This window comes from Mytilus edulis, chromosome 10, assembly GCF_963676685.1.
Source record: "Mytilus edulis chromosome 10, xbMytEdul2.2, whole genome shotgun sequence".
In the NCBI taxonomy this organism is placed as follows: domain Eukaryota; kingdom Metazoa; phylum Mollusca; class Bivalvia; order Mytilida; family Mytilidae; genus Mytilus; species Mytilus edulis.
The window spans coordinates 21,216,228-21,241,823 of NC_092353.1; the positions used below are offsets into that span (position 1 = coordinate 21,216,228).

The following is a 25,596-nucleotide window of genomic DNA, read 5'->3' on the forward strand; positions in this document are numbered from 1 at the left end:
AAAATATATACAACTGATTTTTGGAGAGAGAAAAAATTGTCCTGTCCTCATGGCCAAGTACCTATCTAATCTATGAACAAAACCAATGTCTAAAAACATATAGCTAAAATGTGTGGGTAACGCTTTAATAATGTGTGGGTAACGCTTTGATAACATGCGTCCATGTCCCCTCCTTCTTAAAGTGTCAAATTGTGTTTGATTACTAACATCAAAGTTTAAAGTAGAAATTTCTAGGTGGTATCATCGGGTGTCTTTCGCCATCTTGGATTGCAAAAATCAGAGAATCTAAGGTCCAGATTTTCAATCAAATTAGCAAATTTTGATGCAGAAATGCAGATAACAATTGTGAATTTGCATTTAAAAAAACAAATTTATAAGATTTTTACTTAATTATAAATATCAATTAATTTTAAGTGTAGATTATATTTTGCTTGATTCTTAATGTTGTTGAATTGGCATTTTAAGAGGAGGTAACTCTGAAATAGTACATTTTCTGAAGGAATCTAGATGGACTTTTTGTTAATTTGTATTTTAGCCGGGAAAAACGCACGGTGACCCTATCTTTTCTCAGTTTGATATTCTCAAAGCATTTCAAGTCTAACAGTTATCTTCGACTATGCTATTTTACAATTCTATCCTTTAGTTTAGCTTCTAATCACATAATGATGTTTTTTCCTGTATATAAACTATACAAAATGTTTGTTTTATTTTGTCACAAGCTGTAGCTTGGGAAAATGCGCGGTGACCTATAATTTTCCATATATCAATATATATACTGTTGTTTCTTATTTGTGTTTGTAACTATGTATACTGTATTGTTTATTATATTTGTAAAATAAGAATATTACAATGATATTATATTATGCTCCTTGTGAGCCCATTTTATGGAAATAAAGCATCTATCTATTTATATACTTCGTTTTGGAAAAGTATGAAGAAATTCTATCATCTTTAATTTAGACTTCATACCACCATAACTTTCAAAAGCGAAATTTTTAAAACTATTAAATTTGAATTTTTGTTTCGTAAAAGAGTCGAAATTAGTTTAAAGTCATATAGTTTCAAGATTTTAAAAAGTCAAAATTTCGAGATTTGAAAGTTAAAATTTCGAGTCAAAGTCAAAATTTAAGATTTGCAAATTTTGACTTTAAAAAGGTGTATTGCCAATTTAATTTTTACGTCCTGAATACGCTTCCGTAGTTTCTCACATTCAATATTATATAATCTTTAAATTCCACACAATATTTTAGGAAACAGAAAAATAAATAGGTATGGCCTTTAATCGATTTTACTGGTTCCCGTTTAAATAGTGTAATTATGCTTTAAAGTACAAGTAAATGACTTGGTAACAGTTTACTATGCTATCCCATAATGCTCTGTTCACATAATTACAATGGCAGCCTCCTTTCGATGAAAAAAGGGTGAAAATTCTCTACTAAATTTATTGCTGACAGTCAATAACCTAAGTAAAGCAGTTAGCAACGAATACAGAACCTTCTTTTCTTTGTGCATCACAACTTTGAACTGAATACTGAGGGTGCAGAAGCACACAAATTCGTACAGTCGTACAGGTAAAATCTTGAGTTTAAAATGTCGGCCATGCCATTTCGCATAATTCACATATTACTCAAAGACGCAAATATACGAAGTACCGAAACGAAAATGCAAATAACAACCAAGAAATAAACATATTTTCCGAAATTAACCGGTAATCACGGTTGGCATAATCCTTTATCAGCTCGTTTAAAAGCTAACCAATAGATACCATTTTACATGTCACATGCTCAAAACACTTCCTGGAAAACCAAAAACAAAAGTGAAAGTATTTGTAAATACCTTCCTATACAAAATAGGTGTTTGGTTAGTTGAGAGGACAGCTAAAGAAATTTGCTTTACAATGGCAAACAGCATTAATGTTATTTTAACAGGGAAAAGGGTAAAGCCTGATGTCTTGACAAATGACCCAAGTGACAAAATGGAATTGCACAAGGAAAAAGTAAAAAAATTCAGAAAGAAAAGTAAATGATTCATTACATTGATTTATGTTATTGTCGTTTTAGGTTTAATCTTTGTATTCTATTGTTACTGAAGATATGTGATATATATTGGATCAAAACACAATGCACTTATAAATACTCCCATTTATACTTTCACTATTACATTATACTTATTCAATAAAATTTATGTTTCCAGATTGCTGAACATAGACGCAAGCATTACAAGTTATATTAACAAAGGGATAAAAATCAATAAATATTCCATACTTTTAACAATTGTTTAAGCAAATGTTATTTTCAAGAGATTCTTACAATTATTTTTACTGACAATAACAATTAAAGGAACATTGTTTAAAGTTTCAATCAATAAGCAAGTAATAACAAAAAAAACATGTCCCTCCATGCTATTTTTGCAGCAGCATTTTGATCATATATTCTTCATGCTTAGTTGATGTTGCATCTTATACATTTTGTATTTTACAGAAATGTCTGAGAGCTCAGCTTCACCTAAAAGGGCAAGTATTAACTTTTGAACACCTATTTTCTCCTCTTATAGGATATTGCAAAGATGTATGTTAATGACAACAGACTAATATTATTTGCACTAGATAGTCATGAAGAAAATTTATTAATTAACATGTTTAAAGTTGTTAAAAATACAGTTGATAATAGTTGGTTCAACCCGTTCATCTACCAGAACTTGAGAATTCAATAGTGTAAAACCACCTCTTTTATCATGTTTTTGTCTGGTTTTTAAGTTGTCAAGACAGTTTTTAAATTTCTGTTCAAACTTGCAATGATTTTAAATAAACCATTTTAAAACCAAAAGTTTTATGCCTAATTATTATTGCTGATACAAATATGTAAAACACTATATAACATGTATAATGATATAATAAAAAAAACATCATGCAGATACAGTGATTTTCCAACCCTCATTTTGGGGCCGAATTTCGGCCCCATTCCCAAAGAGAAATATGCTCTTTTTTTCCCAATTTTCAGCTCTAAAATTCCCAATCGTATATGGACATCGTCGCGAGATTTTGTTATTGTCGTATCTCCGTATCGTGTATTATTTTGTTGACAAATCTCTGAGCGTTCTGGGTATTTCGGGAGTTATCATTATCGTTCACTTAAGACGATGATTGGTTTGCAATCTTTTTTGGATTGCATTGCAATCTACGATATTCTGGTCACGTTTGCGCTTGAAACATCCGAATGAATAATTCAATGACAAAGCAAAAAAATGAGACATAATGTAAACAAAATGAACGTAGATACATTCGACTTTTATTTTTAATCCTTTTCCTTAAAAAGATAGCTTATTTTGTAGGCAATTCATGCAGTTAATCCTTCTCAGAATGCAGGATTTTGCACCTAATTTTCAAAATTTTCTTGGGGGGGGCATGCCCCCAAACCCCCCTAGCAAGGCGCACACGTCTTGCGCCGTGTGCCCGCCGTCGTAAAGACAAATCATATTTTTCCCAAACCATAATTTTTTTCCCAATTGCATGGGCCCCAGGACCCTTCCCTTAAACGCCAGGAAAATCACTGAGATAATAAAAATACTGATAAAATTTAAACAGTCACATTTTGCATGTTTAGATACACCATGTTCGAACATTCAAATCAATTGATAAAAATACTGCTTTTTTGACAAAATCTACTGGAAGAAAAATTGAGTGATAATTTTGAACATTAGATTTCTGATCGAAAGATGTAATAATTGTTGTAATGAAAACGTTTGATTTTTGGTGTTGACTGTTTTTCTGAACAAATGGTTGTTTGGTTGCCCCATAGTTAATTATATTAATAATTTCAATTTATATTCTAGGCTCGTTTAGACATGATGGCTCTAGATGATATGCCAAGGGAAGAACTTGTAATAAGGTAAGACTTTTTATACACTATTATTAAAGAGAGATTTCAGAAATATAAGATGGATTTAAATTTCAACCTCTAAATACCAAAAACGATATTTTACCAAGTTTTAAAAAGGACAATCATGCACCCTATATTCAAAAAAGGTTATTGAATTTTATCACCTGGCTATCTGGGCAATGTGAACTTTTACAATTTATGTCTGTTTTTGAATTTTTCAAAATCCTCTGAAGCCACAGGATCAATATTATACTGTATACTGAAAAAGTTGATAAGATTTTGGTTACACAGAAAATGTACATTATTTAAAAAAATGTATTAATGAGTTATCAAATTTTTAAATGACAAATATTATACCATAGTCAGTGTTAAGTTAGTTATCTGTATATGTTTTATGGCAATCAATATGTGACACTTTAATAAACAAATTTATATATATATATATTATATATCTTGTCAATTTTACTTTACAGATTGAGAGATCAGGACAAGTATGTGAAGTCCTTGGAAGAAAAGAGCAAAAAAGGTATGCATGGTATGCTCATGGTAGGGTTGTCTCTTTGACACAATCCTCATTTCCATTCTCAATTTTATTATAGTTAAATGATTCGTCATCTACTAGTAAAAAAATAAAGGAACTACAGGTCTTTACTCTCTCCATCTGTCAGTCTAATTCAATAGACCATCTACAAAATTTTCACCTTCATCATGTTCATATTGATAAAATGGTATATGAGTTGAAGATCAAACAGAAAAGCTCAATCACACAACTTTTAAATCAAAATAGACATTAATATCCCCACATGGTACTAAACTAATGCTAACTACATACAATTCTTCTTTGACAAGTTATCATATGATTTTCAAATCCTCAATTCAGCAGATTTAGCTCAGCTGATTAAAATAGTATTAGAAAACAATGTATTTAGATTTAATGGACACATCTATAAACAGATAATAAGCGCTCCCATGGGAGGTATTTTACCGCCTACATGCACAGATTTACAGTACAGAACACTCATTAAATTACACTGTCAATATAGAGGTGACGGCTTTATGGTCTTCACTGGTAATATATTACAAATAGAGAATTTTTTTAGCATTGTTAACAAGATTAACAGTCAGTTAAAATTTACATATGAAGTATCTGACAAGTTAATGACCAACTTAGATTTAGAGGTTTATAAAGGTGATAGATTTCATATAAATGGAATCTTGGATGTCAACTCTCACATTATAATGACAGAAACTTATCAATATTGACCACCTAATAGCTCTCATCCACAGAGTACTATTAAAAGTATCACTGTGGCCTCTGTGGGAGAAACTAAATATTGCACATTAGAAAAAATAATAATGAAATTGATTTGAACAAGCATCTAATTAACCTTGAACCAAAATTAGCAGCCAGAGGATATAATAAACACATTGCTAGAGATCTAATTTCAGATGCATGCAATAAAGTTAAACGTTGCAATACATTAACTAGAAAGACCACTAAGAAAGATATACAGTTGACTTTTACAACTAAATATAACCCGGCAGTTAAAGGGCTGGGTAGAGCGTTAAGAAGTCCTGCGATAGTTCACAGGCAGATGATTTAGGCAGACAAAAATTTAAACAAGTGCATATCATTACGTATTAATGCAGCAGAAATCTTAAAGAATATTTTGCTAAAACCCGGCATTAGTTTGGAGACTTTTAAAAAGGGACCCAAGGTAGGCCACTTATAGGGTGAGCCAATCTAAATATCACTGTTTTAAAAAAAAAATTCATACCTATGTAAAGTCTAAAGTTTAGCTATGTATGTTTTTGAGAAAACTAGTATTTATAAAGACCTCTATATAGAGATGTTTATGTTAATCTATATATATAGCTACGACTCTTAAAACATATATTAATCTAATATGTTTGAATCTTTTTTAGATGACAATACAATCATAAGAGAATTGGAAGAAAAATTGCATAAACAACAGAAAGAAGCAGCACGTAGAGAAAATACTCTTGTGCACAGACTAACAACTAAAGAGCAAGAACTACAGGATTATCTTGTAAGTGAACCACAGAAATAAGATTGATATGCTGAATAGTTGCAAAACTTTTTGACATTGTTTTGATTTTGAAAATGTGATGAATAGAACTGAGAACATTTAGTTTAGATCTATGCTGAATTTAAGGTGATATGATGAAATAAAAGTAACATGTATTGGGTTAAAATAAAATACAAATTAATGAAATTAACACCAGTAGCAGAACATTTTTTTTCAATTTCTGTATTGAAAGTCGTTCAAGCTCTTTTGGACAATGCTATTAGAGCTTTTTTCATTGATTAATCCATCTTTCACCAATTACCAGTTCACATTTTGATCTTCATCTTGAAAACCACTGAATAGAATGAAACCAAAATTGTCAGAAATGATCCATACAAATTCTTTTCTGAATTTTGTTAGTAGGAAAATGCAAGACCAGATGCAGTGAATTGAAAACAAATCTTGTAGAAATGTTTGGGTACTAAGAAGGTGCTTTGTAATCACAGTCATAAGGAAAAGTTTCTTCTGGCTTTAAGGGACCTAAAAGAATTTCAGATGTTTGTCAAAACAACTGATCCAATTGAAACAAAATTTTAGTGTAATTGCTACCTAATTCTCTAATTTGTTTGAATATCTTTCACATTTCAGAATCAAATTCAAGAAATGAAACAAGCACAGACACAGAATACAGCACAGTTGAGATCTTTATTGTTGGACCCTGCTGTTAATCTCGTGTTCCAGCGAATGGCAAAAGAAATGGATGAAAGCCAGGAAAAACTGAAACAAACTCAAAACGAACTCAGTGCTTGGAAATTTACTCCGGACAGGTGCTTATAAATCTCATCTCAGTACCACTATGGTAACATAAACCTGGCTTTATTAGTCCCAGCTATCTAAATCACATGTAATGCTTGTGCCAAAACATTGCACAAAAACGCATCCCTCAGACTCTTAATCCATTGGTTGGAGTCAACTTTATAACTAAAATGGGAACTTGCAGAAGCTGACTGTTGAACTTATTCGTTTGGCCAGTTTCAAGCAGTCAAATTTGGAGTTAGTGAGTTTAACAGACTCGTTTTGTAGACTGACTCAACTCCTGACCATCCCCAGTGTTATGTGTTGTTCTAAATTTTTACTCTTGACTTGACACCATTTTTTTCAGGGTTTGTGACACTCTGAAAGGTATTCCTTAGATAATTTGTGTTGATCGAACAAACATTTTAGACATTATAACATATAGCACATGGTGAGTATACTGAAAATAATGAACACCTTATAGTTAAGTGATGCATGCCATTTAAATATAATGAGCCATAAGTACGCTATAGAAAAGTTGCGAAGATGTCTAGTTATCTATTCTTAGTTGAATCTGAATTCCTTCTGTTTTCTGAATCATGTTTTGCCATTCAGAAACTCAATTTACAGAACTACATTTCTGTAATGTATTTGGTATGCATTTTTGTTTTATCAAAGGAAAAAGCACTGCATCTATGATTTTTTTACTGAATGCTAGATTCAGAAAACTGGAAGAACAAAATCTTTTCACATAATTTAAGAATGTCCAAGGTAAATTTTTAAGAAGTTTCAAGACTAAGACTTTTATTTTTATACTTAAATAACAGCAAATATTCATAAGCAAACAATGAATTGTACCATTATACAGACATGAGCATTGACAGAAATAAGTTATTTAAGTGAAAGTATTTTGTATGTGTCCCAATGCCAGGGGTCAGTTCTTATTTCTGTACTTGAATAGACTTTTCTAATACCTTTTAAAATAGGCCTTTGTATATTATTTATACCCTGGTATGTGATCCATTCAACAAAACCCTTGCCAGTTTAAATTTAAAGGTCTATTTACTGAAATTGACATCAGATGTTAACCGTTTGAATTGAATTCAGTGCTCTTCTTGGTGCAATGTGCTCTAGTAAATGAAGTAACATTATAAAAATAGAATAATCGCTATCTTTTACAAGTCTGTGAGATTCTTCATTGTTCATAGGAATATAGATAAGATGGTTCATTCTTAAAGCTTTTACCAGAAATTAACAGGTATAATGACAAGCAAAACATGTTTTGAACAGTAAATTCATACAAGGTGTAATTTTGATTTATTTTTCTGAACTAGTATTCTAAAGGCATAAAAGTTTGTTAAAAACACTTTTTAAAGGAATAACATTGCTGTATTTGAAAAGTTGCCACAGTCAATGGCTGGTTTGAAGGTCTGAAATGCAGTTGTACTTGCGACATAGAACTGAGCCAGTAAAAATGATATTTAAGACCATCAGATTCCAAACTGACATATGCAACTGTTCAAATACAATGCTATAATTGCTATTCTAATGCAATACTCATACTATGTTCAAAATAAAACATTTGCAATTTGCTAAAACATCAGCTGTAATTATACAATGTTTAAAGGCGAATGTAATCCAATCAAAAGATGTTTCATGTATGATACATTGCAGTAGAATTTCAATATATATATATATTTTGTTATCAAGGATAAAGTGTTTTTTTTTAAGTGAATGAAGAATAATGAGAGTAATTACCTATAGTTAATGAAAACTGACTGCTATCACTGTCAAAGTATTTGTAGAAAAAAATGATTGCATGAGGATTGAAAGCAAATCATTGAACAATGTGGATTCATTTATTTTCATGTCGATCATATTTTAATGGTATTAAGACAAAATTTATATATATGGAATTGGATACACAACTGCATAGTTTATACAAATTCTGCAAACAAACCGTTAGAGTATACAATGTAATAGAACAATACAAAATATGGCCATAAGATCCACAAGTATTAATGAATCCACAGTAAATATGTATGGTTGGAAAAAACATCTGATTGTCCATTTCAAGCTTCAATTTTGAATTGATAAAGTGTTCTACAAATGTATGTAGAATACTCTAATCATGTTAATATACTGATTATACAGTTTTTGCTAGCCTTAAAACAAGTCTGTTCTTAAATTGCTGTTCCTGGTTAAAAAATTCAGTAGACTGTCTATAAAAATGAATATTGTAAAAAAAAAAAAAAAAAAGCCTTTCAAAAATACAAATGTTTTCTTGTTGCGCTCAGAGTGCCTTCCAATCATGCATACAATTGTTCATTGTGATTAAGCTCAGAAACTTCCATGCTTAACATTAATAACAGTCATAGTATATATAGATTTATAATGATATGTACCATTAAACAAATGGCATGTATATTTAAAATATATATGATCATTGCCATTAAAAATGTCCTTAAAATATTTTGGGGAAATTCAGTGATATATAAAATTCAAATGATGAATAAGGCTGTGAAGATTAATGCTGTGAAGATTAATGCTGTGAAATTAAAGATGATATAGTATCCTTTTGTGATATACAAAAAAAGGGGGATGAAATTCATTTGTGGATGCTGGAAGATTCCATTTCAAAGGAAAGTGACAATTCAAGATTAATTATAAATTGTGATGCCAGAGAAAAAAAATCCTTTGGAGAAAAGCTGTTTCCAGGTATTTTATATTATCTGGTGTTAAGACATTTTTTGTTTGATCAGTAGAGATCATGAGATGTTCTGCTGTATTAAAATAAATATATGCCAAACTATTTGTATAATCTGGGAAGAAATTGCATATGATTTGCTGCTATCATTAAAATATTGACCGTCCAAAAACAAAAGAAGAGGAAAATAAAGATTACTGAATTGTAAGAATTAGATATTGAAATCCTTCATCAGAATATCTTATCATGGATCAGGAAGAAGACCAACTGCATTTAGATTTATGATTGATGCCCTGAAGTTTTTATATCATCCTTAATGCTATCAGGGAGAAAATTGATGTAGTTATAAATTCAAGTGCAATAGCATTTCATACATGAACCGAGTTCTCAAAAAGTGGCAGTTGCAAGGTCCTAACCACAAAAATTTATATTCATCTTAAATGCCATGATAGAGAACATTGAAGCGGTTATTATTCAAGTGCAATAGCTTATTATACATGTACAGAGTTCTAAAAAAAAGTGGTGGTCTGAAGGTCCCGATTACAAAAATTTGGCAGAGGATCGACACAATATTGGTATTTTTGCTATAGAAATAATAGTGAGAGCCAGCAGATTTTCTTCACGGACCACCATGAAAGAAGATTGTGTGAACTTTACATGTACATGATGTATATGGAAGACAATTTGTGGTGTTATTCCTAAATTTAGTGTTAAATATATTTCAAAATCACAACTTCAGAATGAAATTCTGCGGTTCAGAAAAGTGCTATTTCAGTGTATGTTGTGTGCAGTTCAATCATACAAGTCATTCAACATGTGCAAGTGCATTTTTTTGCAGTTCAATCATATAAGTGCATTTTATGCCAGAAAAGTGTTGTATATTCATTGTTTTTGTGAATTTGAAAAACTGAAAGCGAAAAAAAGTAATACATGAAATATGTAGTTAAGTGAAAAGAAAAGTCTGTATACCAAAAGCTGGATTTCTTTGTCATAGCTAGATTGCAAATTTTTCGATTATGAAATAAAAAATGTGTTGAAAGAATAATTCTATCTGGATGAATGCTGGAAAAGATAACCAATATCCAAGGGAGTAAAAGAATGCTGTGGTGTCAAATGAAGATAAAGAAAAAAATGTTCAAGGCTTTATGTATTCTATTTTTGTAATTAAGAATTTTTTGAAAGCAAAGCTACATGTATTTGCACACACAACTTTTACACCTCCAAACAAATTTTACACCTCCACAAGTTTAGCAAATGCTTGAATTCAGATGTAAAACCTTTATTACAATGTGTCAGTCAAGAAAAAACACATTAAAATAATTATAAAGTAAATTAAATAGTAGACAAAATAAATACACTTAGTCAAGAAAATCTAATAATTATCTGGAATTTGGTAAGCAGACCCCCATATTTAGATAGAGCCAGCAGTAAAAATAATGAAAACCAATAGCCACAATCAAGATGAACTTGAAGTCTTAAATTCCTGTAGCTGCATAAAATCATAAAGAAGGGGTAAAGATACATAATGGGAAACAATAGAAGTTAAAGAAAGAAGGGCGATACCATGGTGAAAAGAAAAAGATAAATAAACAAAGAACAGTAATTATAAGAACAAAAAACACTACACAGAAAAAAACAATCTTAGCAAGTAGCAACATGACACCTTTGGTACATTTGAAAATGAGACACCTCTCCATGAGAACCCAATTAACACAGAAATTAGCAACTGTGTATTACTTTAAGGCCTTCAACAATGAGCCAAACCCATACTTCCTAGTTGGCTTTTAATAGGTCCCCACAAGACGAATGCAAGACAATTTAAACAAGAAAACTAACAGCCTGATTTATGTACAAATAATGAACGAAAAACAAATATGATATATACAGCAACAAATGAACAACAGCGAATTACAGGCTCTTGACTTGGGACAGGCACATATAGATGTGGCAGGGTTAAAGTAGTTTGAAGGTGCCAGCCATCCCCTAACCTGGGACAGAGGTTTAACACTACTAAATAAGAAACTATAAATACATCTAGTATAAACTGTGTGTAATGGAAATTTTACCATATTCATACAGGCAAGACAGGACAATAAATCTGGTGTAAATGCAAAATCTTACATTGTAATATTTTTTAGCTGCACAGGTATTTTAGTTGTGATAATTAAGTAAAGACATATTGTGAGGAACTTTAATTCATCAAATATATTAATAATGTGAAAGTAAAAGGTTTGATAAGAGCTTTTATTTGGCCCCTAAATTTAAAAAAAACTGGCAAACCTATTCAAGCTCAAAATACAAATGAACAACAACTTTTTATAATTAAAGGTTAAAAAGATTTTTCACACACATTAATAAATGAGGCTATTTGGCAGTTTTGGTGTTTTTTTTTTTTAATATTTTAAGTTCGAATTCCTTTGATCTGCCAATAAATGAAGTAGAATTCAAAAATTTTAACATTTGTTGTCTGACAGACACATGTCTTGTGAATACCCAAATGATGTTATTTGATAGATAGATATACAACTTTTGTATTTTCAAATTCAAATGACCAAAAAGTGACCATATCATACCTTTACTTTCAATGAGTGTAGAACAATCAGTTTTAAAAAGTTTTGTTAGTTGTTCAAATGATGGAAGTATTATATATACAGACTAGAACCATGATAACTGGACTTCAAATGTGTAAACTCTGATGATGCTTGCCTTTCCAACATGAAATCTTTGTAAGGTTATCAACACATCATTGTTTGGTGAACTGCGAAATTGCGCATTTTCAGATATGTCCACAATTATATTCAAAGAAACCTGGAGTTAAAATAAATTTAATAGAAACTGGAAAATCATTTACCCAAAAAATTCAGTCCTTTCCTGATCTCGCTTATTTGGGAGTTTAAAGTACTACTTTGACATTAAATTTCTACAGCAAGCTCTATCATTTTTGCCTATAAATCATTATATTTCCTGTCAGTAGAATACTTCCATGATCAGATGTATATATATATATATTTATTTATCATAATAAGATCTAAGGAAACTCGATTGGATATGTACATGTATTACAGTGTAATTTATAAAAACGTCTATTTACACAATACAATTTATTGAATTCTTTTTGAAAGATAAATGATATTCATATGATATTTCTGTACTCATATTATAATTTTTGTTTCACCTTAATGAAGCTGTGAAGGCTAGACTAAGGTGTTGTATTATTACTGATGAGACAACTATCCACAAGAGACCAAATGACACAGAAATTAAGATCTATAGGTCACCATATAGGCTTCAACAATAAGCATAATCAGCTTTAAAAGTCCCTGAAATGACAAATGTAAAACAATTCAAACGAGAAAACTAACAGCCTATTTATGTACAAGATACACAAATATGCAACACATCAACGAAGGACAACTACTGAATAACAGGTTCCTGACTTGGGACAAGCAGATACATAAAAAATTAGGTCAGTTTTAGGATTTCAATTAAATGTTAGTGAATGATATATTGTATGCAGTTATATTTATAAAACATTTACACATCTCATTTCCATGGAGATTTATATGGCAGCCCTCTCGCATTCTATTTTTCACATGTTCAAGTTTTTTTGTCTGTTATTATATAAAATAAATATTATTTATAAATCATCAGATTTCCTGTATTTCCTTAGATCTTTAATAATATGACCATGATAACCTCATGAAAATGTACAAATGTAACCACACCCTATTGCCAACTATCAGAAGCAGATGTTATGTGTAACACATATCTAAATCTACAGTAGACAAAACCCACTTTATTGCAATGGCAATTAGAAACACAAAAATCTGCACATAAGTAAAACATTTGTTTAGGAAAGTAATCAGTATCCAGGAACACTGATCCTGTTATTTCTACAGTACTGACAGCTGGTTTAAGGGTGTGGTAATGACAGGTTTTAAATGGGCAGTTTTGCCTATTAGTCTATCAATTTTGTATGTTTGAGTGTACTGTATTGTAATTTTAAATAATGTATACATGTGAAACCAGTCCAATTGATAATGTATTAACAATTTTTTATCTTATTTGTAATATAAAGATAATTGGTAACTTAAAAAGTTTCATGAAATTTCACCAATTTGCCTTGTAATGAACACAATTTCTTTTTCCTCAGGATTTCACAAAATAAACATAAAGATAGATAAAAATAGAAAAAATAAACTTGGAATGGTTTCACTTGATGGTACTGATAGATGTAGTTTTTGTGTAACATTTTTATAATGTATCAAAATTTGAGATGAACAAACAGACAAGGCAATTTGTAATACAGGACAATGTCAATTATATAATTGAGCACTGCAAACAAAGGTTAAATTTTCTAATAAGGTCAAACAACTTAAAATATACATTGCTTTAATGATAAATATTTAATCCAAATGAATTTTGTTATTACTGAGGCTAATTTGTCATAGACATCTGTACTGTTACAGCAAACATCTACTTCTTTATCATCAAAAACAATGACCATATTATTTTAAATGGTCTTATTGTGCATGTTTTTAATCCTTGGCAGGTTACAAGAACCACAACTTAAAAATGTTTAGATATTTGGATATTACCATTCTTTGTTGAAACACTGCTAAAAGTTTATTGTGGCTTGGCAACTTTTACCGCCACTTATGTGCATATATTTGTAATTTTACTGTATTACAGACTGTCATTTACCATGTTTACTCTAATCTGATTTAAATCTCAAATAAAATCTTTGCCTCATACATGTAACTTTATGCTTCTGTCAAAAATTGATGTACAATGTAACCTTATATGCAAGGCTTTTAAATCCCTGATTTCTATTCTATTTGTTAGCATTGCAAGCTAAGATACTTCAATAATATTGAACCTCTATAAACATTTTTGTTTCTCTATTGGATTATTATTATTGGATTCGCAAAAAAATCAATATGCTCATTGATTGAAGATACATTTTTTGTGTCTTGGATTATCTGCCCTTATTACAGTCTAACAATTTACGTTATTCTGAGGTATTTTTTTCTTTCCTCACAATTTTTTTAATAGTATCATAATCAGAACTTTTATTGCTTTAAAAGTTTTACACACTGCCATGATAAGGATACAAATTTGACCCAGATTTACATGTAAAACAAGTAAATTTTTGGGAACCTTGTAAATGTGTATAACGATAAGGTTTAACATTAACAAATGTATTTGATAACATTATGTACTATTTATACACTCACCAAAAAATGGATTTAAAGATGTAAATAAGAACCCAAAATATACCGGTACCTAGGTAATGGAAAAAAGTAAAATTACAAAAAAATTCTGAACTCCAAGGAAATGCAAAATGGAAAGTCCATAATCAAATGGCAAAATCAAAAGCTAAAACACACCAAACAAACGGATAACAACTCCATATCATATTTAGATATACAAGGTTCCATGGTAGAGAACTTTCAAAATGGGGCAACCACCTTCAAGTCAAATTCAAAATTCCACTAAAATTTTCAATATATTCTTGACATCCACCTTTAGGTTAAGATTTGAAGTGAGTACCATGTATGTTTTTGTCGAGCCTTCGACTTTAGTCGAAAAAGCGAGACTAAGCGATCCTACATTCCGTCGTCGTCGGCGTCGTCGGCGGCGTCAACAAATATTCACTCTGTGGTTAAAGTTTTTGAAATTTTAATAACTTTCTTAAACTATACTGGATTTCTACCAAACTTTGACAGAAGCTTGTTTATGATCATAAAATAGTATCCAGAAGTAAATTTTGTAAAAATAAAATTCCATTTTTTCCGTATTTTACTATAAATGGACTTAGTTTTTTCTGCGGGGAAACAAAACATTCACTCTGTGGTTAAAGTTTTTAGAATTTTAATAACTTTCTCAAACTATCCTGGGTTTGTACCAAACTTGGACAGAAGCTTGTTTATGATCATAAGATAATATCCAGAAGTAAATTTTGTAAAAATAAAATTCCATTTTTTCCGTATTTTACTTATAAATGGACTTAGTTTTTTCTGCGGGGAAACATTACATTCACTCTGTGGTTAAAGTTTTTAGAATTTTAATAACTTTCTTTAACTATCCTGGGTTTCTACCAAACTTGGACAGAAGCTTGTTTATGATCATAAGATAGTATCCAGAAGAAAATTTTGTAAAAATAAAATTCAATTTTTTCCGTATTTTACTTATAAATGGACTTAGTTTTTTCTGCAGGGAACCATTACATTCACTCTGTGGTTAAAGTTTTTAAAATTTAAATAACTTTCTTAAACTATCCTGGGTTTGTACCAAACTTGGAAATAACCTTATTTATGATCATAAGATTGTATCCAGAAGTAAAGTTTGTAAAAAGATTACTCTGTTTTTTTCTGTAATTTACTTTCAAATGGACTTAGATTTTCTTACAATCATAAAATAGTAACAAGAGGAATATTTTTATTGATTTTTTTCCTCATTGTTGTTGAGCCTGTGATTTACAGCAAAAATAGGCGAGACACTGGGTTCCGCGGAACCCTTACAAATTTTTTTATGGAACATTCTTAGATAGAAGCATGAGAAGATATATGTGATGTAATATCTCCTTAACACATTATTGTATTCAGAAGGTGTAATATTTTTTTATAAGCCGTTTCAAAGGTTATTAATGCTTATGATACACTTAATTCTAGTATAGGTCTTCCAACAGCAGTTTGTAATAGTATATTGCATATTGATATGCATTAAATGTAAAACAAATATTATTGAAACACCCATAACAACATTATGTTGTATGCAAAGATTGCTTCCTAAATACAATATCAGTGTACATATATCGTGTATATATATTGTAAGCAGGTTAGGTCAACTAAAATTAATTAGTAGATTTTCATCCAAATTTTTGAAAAAAATGGGGCGGGTGGGAGGATTTTATTTTTTAATTTTTATTTCCAAATTTGAAACCGGAATTTTGGAAGAACACAATTTTTGACGGTTACCGGAAACGGAGATGAACAAATCCGGAAATCGAAAAATTTTCAAAATAACAAAAATCGGGGCGGGCGGGGATGAAAATCTACCAATTAATTTTAATTGGCCTTATCCCAGAATAATGGAATTGAGTTTTGATATTTGTGATTATGTGTAATTTTTCTACAAATCTGTAATGATAGCTGTCCTGGTAAATCATTTTATGAAGCCTATGGTAAACATAACACATTACCACCCTTTTTCTGTTACAATGAGAATATTTGCATTCAATTTCAATATGTACACCCAAAAATTTATCCACTGTGTGATCATATTTTGTCATGTGTCGACAAAGGACAGGATATTGTCAATTATTGTTCTCAATTTGACAGAGCTTAACTTGATGTGTATATTGGTAAAAAGAGGTGTCTATTATGTTAAGCTTAGGTTAATATGCCTGAATCCGAAGACAAAAGTGGCAAAATAAATAACACACATTCACTTGACATCCAAGCTGTACAAAGCAAAATTTCTGTTTTTCAAGCATTTACCAAAGCAAAAGGACCACTCAATGCAGCTTCTTTTAAGCTTGATTGCAGTATTTTGAAATGAGTATTAAAATATTCTGTGTAGGATAATAAAACATACTAGGAATTGAACCATACCTAGTTAATTTCAAGTAAAGATGAACATCATGTATTTCCCATCCATATATACACATGCCATTAAAAAAACATCAACAAAAGTACTGAACTCCAAGGAAATTCTTAAGGATAGAAGTCAATGAAAATTGTGTAAATCAACTTTTCGACTGTGTCAACCAACAGAACAAATGGAAAAAATCTGTCATATTCCTGACTTGGTAAATAGGTATTTTCTGACGAAAAGATGAGTTAATCCTGGTTTAATAGCTAGTGAAATCTCTCACTTGTATTACAGGCGTTTATAGTTCCATTATATTGACAAAATTGATTGAGCATCCAAAACCTATATAATTGGTTTAAGTTACAATAATTAGATCTAGTAGCCAAAACTTTGTAAACATACATCACTGACATACAACACAATACTAGAAAATACAAACAAACATATCAATAAATAAGACAAAAGACGACAACAGTAGTTGATATTAAATCTGACAAACACTCTAACAAAAAATGTCTTTAAGTTGATAGAACATGCAGTTTGTATTGCTTCTCTGCTGTGGAATCATTATTAAATGTGAAAATTAAGTAGAAGTCAATAATTATTGTACTCAATTTTGAAAACCATTGAACATTTAAGTTAAAATTACATCTTCACTGCTGTTGGGTGATAATGAAGAATGCAACAAATTTTCTGGGTGTAACATACTGAAATTATGCAGCTTGGCAGATAGATGTGAATTTGAACAGCATAAAAAATGTTGTTTCAAGCTATTCATACTATAGTTGTATCATGTTGTTAAGATCTTACTATTTTCACAAAACAATAACAATACAAATTGATCATTAACAATTTTTTTTTTATAAAGAGCTGATTCTTAATGATTGTTTTATGACTAACACTGTAAAATGTTTTAAACTAAACTTATCTTAGGGTAAAATTTCAAATAACATGGTTTGCATGCTTTGTCACTGGTTCATTGGTAGTTGCAAATCTGTTAATCATCATATACCTGGTCTGTCTTTCATTTTTTATCATTATCATTCTTTGAAAAAAAAGAAAAAAAACTGAAAAAAAACCACACAAGTCAAATGAGGTGAATGGATGAAAGATTTTAGAACGATTCTTTAAAGGTAGACTGTCAAATCAAATGGTAATGGAAAAGAAACACATTAGTGGTATTTGATTCATGACACAAAAATCCGTACAGAAACTAGAGAAAACAGAAAAACAAACAAACAGCACTTGTATTTTTATTCTCCACTCTAATCATTGTTAATCAAGATTCGAACTGAAAGCAACTTGGTACAAGTATTGATTTAAATGACATTCTTGGTATATGACAGAGAAAAATACCTTTAAATACATTAAAAACAAATTTATTATTAGATCCTTAATTCATTCATATTGTTGGTTATACCTACTCGTAATTAATGTTTTCTCAGTTTCACCATGAATTCCATGCATTCTTGAATATGTAAATTTTAAGGATGTACTTGGGAGAAATTTTAAAAATCAAGAATTTAAAATTGATACTGTATAAAGTCGGAAGAGTATTAGTTTAAGGAACAAAATAAGCTAAAAATATTGATAGGTTATGGTGTTCCTTTTCGAGATATTATGATTTTCAAAAAAACGGCTTGAAAAGGCTGACTTGAACTTAAGCTTTTACCTTATATTTGCAACAGTATTATTTGGGTCTCAAATTGAATGCAAACAAATCAAGTATCTGCTTAAATTTTGAAAAATTGGCTTTTAAGGGCTAATGAAGAAAATGGGTATTATGGGGCAAAATATTTTGCCCTGTATTGATGGGGGAAAAACAAGGAGTTCAAACATCTGACACAAATTCCTAAACCTCACCTAAGTACATCCTTAAGTCCTTTAATAGGTAGATAAAATATTATCTAAAGATTTTATTTCATATTTAAAAAAAATGGATAGGGAAAACAGGTAGAACAATAGGATTCTTTTCATTTTCAGTCAAACTGGTAAGAGACTTATGGCAAAATGTAGAATGTTATTACAAGAAAACGAAGAATTAGGAAAAACAATTAATTCCGGAAGGACAGCTAAATTGGAAGGGGAGATTTCATTACAGAAGACAATGGTACAGGAAATGAAGAAAAATCAAGAGGGTAAGTCTCAAGAGTTAAATGTTGCTGTTAAATCAATAGGGTATATTGGTGTTGTGTAAAAAATAGGGAAATTTCATCAGATTTATTGTGAAAAACATGTCTCAAAAAATATATTTCAGCTGGAAACCTGTTTAAAGTATAAATCCTTATGCTTTGGAATTACATTTTAATCTGAAGTTTGCATTGGTCTTTTATAAAAGTAAGGAGATCTGGTATAATTGTGAATGAGACAATTATCCACTAGAGTTCAAATGACCTTATATATGCAATATAGATCACCTTTAACAGAAAAACTTGTACAGTATAGTCCCTTATAATAGGTGATGGCATAAACATGTGAAATGAATTCAATAGAAACAACTAACTCTGATTTTCAACAAAACAATTTTCTTAAAAACCAATATGAAGGACATATATCAAGGACATTGACTGAATAACAGACTTCTAACTTGGGACACACACAACTACCGTAAATTCAGAAATTATTGCCAGGTTTTTATTATTGTGAAAATTGTGACAGAGTTGGAAACGCAAATAATTGAAACTCGCATTTTGAAATATTTTATATGAATTAAACAGGATTTTTCTCAAATTGTAAAAATTAAAATCACATTTTAGTCTCAAATAACAAAATCGCAATAATAAATGCACACAATAATTTCTGAATTTACAGAAGAAAAAAATTTAATGGATTAAACATGTTTGTGAGATTCAACCATCTACTTGATGCTGAAAATGAAATATAAAAATTTGAAAAAATGCTTTACTATTATTTTTATGCTGAACAGTTTATATAAAACATTTCATAGCAGCTTGTACACACACAATGTATTCGTCCCATATGATAAAGGTTTTTGCGCAAAATTAATGGAAATGTAAATATATTTATTTTTCAATGTTTAATACTTAAAATGGCTTATTTTTGCAGATATTAATTTAAATTTCAAGATCCTCATAGATGCCAACCATTACGATTTTTCCGTAGTTTTTCCGATTTTGCGATAAAAACTACGCTATTACGGTCAAAGTCGAATAGTTACGGATTCCCAATCATCGACGTTCAATTTTGTAAAACGCGGATTTTTATCATTACTTTTCCGTCCTGGTCCAGTATTTAGGAAACGCCAATGTAATGCTTCCGGTTTCTCGGGAGTAATCAACCTATTGTTGGGTAACCAACTGACTTCCGAAGAGGCAAACTTGCATTTTATTAAGTAGCTTTCCCCCTTTCTTTACTTCTCCTTGACAAAACAAAAATGTTTGAGTCGAGAACATCTGAACAATTAATGAATGGAATACATACTACAGACAACATGTTAAATGACAAATTTTAGTGTACATCACTTTGCAACCACTCGTCAGTAATTTTTATTGGTAAATGCACGTTTATGAATGATTACTGAAAACTTTTCAAAAATACGAAAAATTTGATAGTTTGTTACTGATTGTGTCAAAGGGGTTGGCATCTATGGATCCTTTCAAAATGATTTCATCTTTAAAATATTGCATTTTCTTCAGAGCTTGATGAGTTTCTTGGTGAAGTCGAAGAAGATGTAGAAGGCATGCAAAGTATGATTTACGTCTTACAACAGCAGCTTAAAGACAGTAAAGATCAGATTACACAGTTACAGGAAGATAATTCAAGACTTAAACAAAGTCCATCAAAACATAGTCCACATAAACATCAATCACAAGAATACACATCTCACAGTTCAGAACAAATCAGCATAAAAAAGGAACCTAAAGACGATCACGAAAGTATGGAAACAGACCAATCAGAAACGAATAATGATCATGATATGCAAATTAATCATAACCCATCATCCAATCAGACTAGTAGCTCAAACCCAAATTCACCAAGATCACATGGTTTGGTTAGGGACTATGATAGCTCTGAAGAGTTGTCAAGAGACTGGTCTAGGAGCCCAGATCAACGGACTCATGAGTCCAAGGACTCGTTATACAATAAAACAAAAAGTAAGAGGGATGTAGAAAATAAGACTCCAGAATTAGATAGATACAGTGACAAAGATTGTTCTAATGAAATTTTGAGAAACGGTGTTGGCCGGACTCCAATTAAAAAAGAGACATTGGGGCAAGTGTAATTCATTAAATCATGTGGTCATTCAAACCATCTAAAACATTTTTAAATAGAATTTTTCATATTTTCTTTTCCATTTTTTCATCATAGACATGAAATTTTTTGTTGAAATAATTGAAAATCGTCCAAAGACAATGTTTTGATATGTATATCCTGGTAGCTGCCTTTTTCATAAAAATGTGTCATTTGTTACTGAAAAGAGGTAGACTTTTGTCTGTTCCTTAAAAAATTGTTGTCTTTGCATTCAATGTATACTTGATCATCTTCATAAAATGAAATTGATTGCATACAATTAAGTGTGATAGGATTATCACATCACAACTCATAAAATATTCAAGTAGTACACATGTACTGAAGAAACATGACTATTTTGTATATACTCATTATCATTGTTTTAATTGTAGTAAATCAATTTATGCAAATAAGCTAGCTACATAAATGAAGTTATTTGGGATTTTTTTTAAATTTGGTGAAATCTATTTTATTGTTACACCTACAACTAAAATTTATTGACATTCATCACTGAAGTCATGTAGAAGTGAAAATATTATATTCAATCTTTAAAAGACTTATTTGTCTGCTATTACAAGTAACCATCTTGTACTCAAATTTTCACTATTTAAATAACTTTAAAGAAGAAGCATTCAACCTAGGGTCCACTAATATTTGAAGAATACCAAGATTTTTCTGTGGCCTCTATAAGAATTTGTTGATTAACTTATATTGAATTGGGGAAAAAAGAATTTACTGAAATTTAGCTCTAAATTGTGTACAGCAATCATATCCAGCACAGATTTGTTATATGTGCCATCATCTAAACACAATAGTCTTTGTGAAAGATTTACTCTGAGAGTAAACAAGTTTAAATTTAAGACCACGCTTAATTTATTTCTTATCCTTTTGAGATTTACTGTTGAAAGTAAGGGCAAGTGGGCAATATTTTTATATTCCTTTTAACTTGCTATAAATTGTTGAAAAACATGAAATATAATGACTTGTTTATTTGAATTGTCTTGAATTTTTAAACAGATCAAGAGGATGTGAGAGTCATAGGAAACAAAATGAGTGTGGCCAGATCAGTTCTTATTATAATTTCTATCACTTTTACCTCTATCATTAGATTTTAAGAAGTATTGAACGAAAAGCAAAATACCTCTTTACAAAGTTTGTTTTATATTAGTCCTATTATCATGTGTTAGTTGTTTTGTTACTACTTATTTGTTTTCATTATAAAGACAGGTTAGTTATCTATGTGTATCCAAAACAAAGTTGGTTTTGCATCAAGATATACAAAAAAGTCTTATACATTTTTTTTTTTATCTCATTTAAAGACTTTTGTAACTGAGAGTGACCCTGTTAATTTCCACATGCTTCAGGTCACATTCATACTTTCCCTATAAACATGTATAACATGAACTGAGTTTAAGTAAGATGTACAGCATAATAAATACTTGTCTGAAAGGATGGCAATTGTCACCATTATTTCCCCCGACTTCTTTTGCATTATAGTTGGTTGCCTCATTTGAAAAGAAGAGAATATTAAATTAAGATTTTCATAAGATACATAAATGTTTGTTATTAAAGTATAATGTTAGTCATGTATACAATTATTGATAAGTTTGATTGGAATTTAGAATAACTTCACAAGTATGTACTGGTACATCAAAATTGATTCATTTCTTAAAGTTTGATTTAAGAATTAACGTTGTTTTGTGTATTTAAAGATACTGTACAATTTGCATAGTGAAAAAAGTTGTTATGGGTATTATATGAAGGGTATTATTTTTTTGTGATATGTTAAAAAGTTGGAGTACTTATGAGACTGGTGAGTGGATTGTAAAAAAAAAATGTCCTGACTAACATAGAATCTTTTATACAATGAACTTGAATGAAGCAAGTCAAGAGTTTTATTATAGCATCAACTGTAATAGTACTTACTAGCCAGAAATCGATATCTGACAGTTTACAGTCAGAGAATTTTAGGTCATTTTAATGGATCATTCCAGGAAGGCAACTGAAAATAAAGTTCAAGTTGACTTTGGTGGGCATTTTCTGTCGTCTCAGAAATTATTTGAAATTTTGAAAAGATAAAAACTAGGAAATTGGGGGGGAAAGGACTTATCTGGAAACAAGTCAATTGCTGTCAACTATAGTTAAATAATCTTATTTCAGATTAATTGTTGATGATGCCAGCCACCATCAAACATGTGTCCTTGTTATTACGGTAGCCATAGAAAATTTTGCATATTGATAAAAAATAATGTAAATGGACAATCACTATAACATTTTTGTAGAAATGGTACTGTCAAATTCAGGCAATAGATTTTGAATTTCCAGTTGACATACTGTCTTCATGTTTAAATATAAAATATCAAGTGTATATATTATGTTCTTTATATTGGTAAGTTTACTTTAGGATAACTTGTTACACAAGAAAGATTTTTTCATGTCGGGGAAGAAAATTTGCATTTGGAGGTGAAACCAATCTGTGAACATCGTGAATTGACTTATTTACAAACTACTTTTCCATATGCTATACATTTTATACCTACTTAGCTTAAAGGTAGGCTTTTTGTGCAGCTCTTGTCATTTTCGTAATGCTAATCACTACTGAAAATTATTCTTGACAAAAAAGTCTAGCCTTGGAAAAAAGTTGTTGAGTTCAGAACCTGAAGACATGACTTGGATAAAAATGTAAATTCTTACCAATATATTGCATTTTTGACCCAGTACTAATGTTACTAAGGGGGAGAGAAAAAAAGAGATCTAGGATTGACCTCAATGAGACAACAACCCAACACTTATGTTAGAAAAAATAGACATCTGTTGGTTGCTATACAGCCTTCAATTGGCAATGACCCACACCATATGACAAGCTCTAAGATACTACAAAAATGTATTAAGTGACCCGTTATCTGTGGAATCATTCATATAGGTGTATGTCAAATGTGTTTTGTTAAGTTATATCTATAAGATGACTAAGAAAGTGATATCTAATACAGAAAACATGACATACAAATATGAGTTGGAACTTGAAGGTAAAAATCACAGATTATATTTAAGTGTTTCATGTACTGTTTTGTACTTGGATCAAAGTAATTACAATGCATATGCATATTATAAGTGATTCATGAAGAATTGAATTGGGAATGTCAGTTTCATTAAGGGAGAGGGGGTTTTAACAGTTTGTTTTGTACTAAAGATGTCATTAAACAATAAAAAGGCAGCTTACCATTCAACTTTGTATGTTTTATTTCAATTTAGTGCCTTGCTAATGAGTAATTGTGAACTTCTGTCAACACTTGTTCACGCAACAAAAATATCACATATCGGGGGTAGGTGTAATAGGGGGGGGGGGGGGGGGACAGGCCCCTCCTTTTGTAGGAAAATTTTGGTTGATTATATATGGAATCACTATAGCATGACAAGCAGGCTCCTTCTTATGGCATTCAGTGTCCCTCCTTATTAAAAGTTCTGTAGCCCTTTTCACATAAAAATCCTAAGTGTAAAATTTATCGTAATTCTAAAATATTCCATAACAATTCAACTAAATATTTTTATCGTAAGATAAATTTAACACTTCAGATTTTTTTTGTGAAAAGGGCTACTGGATCAACACTACATGTTAGCTACAAGATAAACTTAACTTAAATGCCTAATACATTATTGTTATTTTAACAAAGTATCTAAAAATCTAATTTCGAATAAGAAAAAAAATTAAAAACCAGAAAACAAAATTTACAAAAATCCCAATGAGACGGCAATAATGGAGGATCAATTTAAGAATTATTGTCCATTAACAAATTTGCATGTTTAGCTTTTTACATTCAAACCATTCTACAATGTAAATAGATGCCATTAAAGAACAAAAACTATTAAAGACAGATATATAGATTAAAAAGGAGGAACACATGCTGATGATTGTCAATGCATAAAGTCTGGTCTTTGATAGTTTCCATAAAGCAGACCTTTAAATCACAGTAAATGATCACAGTAAATGATGAACAAGGTAAGTGTCAAAATTTTGCCAGAAAACAACTGTCACCAAGAAAGCTACATTTTTATAATCTCATGATAATTTTCATAAATTTAATTTGTAGCGGAGGTGGCATTACAAATATCTTTCTGTCCATCCAAACTGGTTGAGTTCTCTAACTTTAGTTTGCCTCAACCAAATGTAATAAAACTTGTACATAATGCTCATACCACTAAAAAATAAGAGTTTTAATTTTGGTGTCGTCACTTTTACCGTTCTAGTTTATGCCCCTATACAAATTGAAAAATTGCTAAATATTATGAATTTTATACACAAAACTCAGATCAACAGGGTAAGTTTCACAGAAACTAAGAA

The 25,596-nt window shown here is 30.3% G+C and overlaps 1 protein-coding gene across 2 annotated transcripts; it reads left to right on the forward strand.

Moving 5' to 3' along the window:
• Nucleotides 1–1,347: 1,347 nt before the first annotated feature.
• LOC139490614 (pre-mRNA-splicing regulator WTAP-like) lies at nt 1,348–24,484 on the forward strand. Of its 2 annotated transcripts, none has more exons than XM_071277507.1 (8): nt 1,348–1,571; nt 2,481–2,512; nt 3,832–3,887; nt 4,352–4,404; nt 5,805–5,929; nt 6,557–6,735; nt 18,990–19,144; nt 20,663–24,484. In XM_071277507.1, the coding sequence occupies exons 2-8, from the start codon at nt 2,483–2,485 to the stop codon at nt 21,247–21,249; spliced, it is 1,185 nt and encodes a 394-aa protein (XP_071133608.1). In that variant the 5' UTR covers nt 1,348–1,571; nt 2,481–2,482; the 3' UTR covers nt 21,250–24,484. The 2 variants fall into 2 exon arrangements, with proteins under 2 accessions (XP_071133608.1, XP_071133607.1); XM_071277506.1 differs by lacking the exon at nt 1,348–1,571 and adding an exon at nt 1,792–2,018.
• The last annotated feature ends 1,112 nt before the right edge of the window (nt 24,485–25,596 follow it).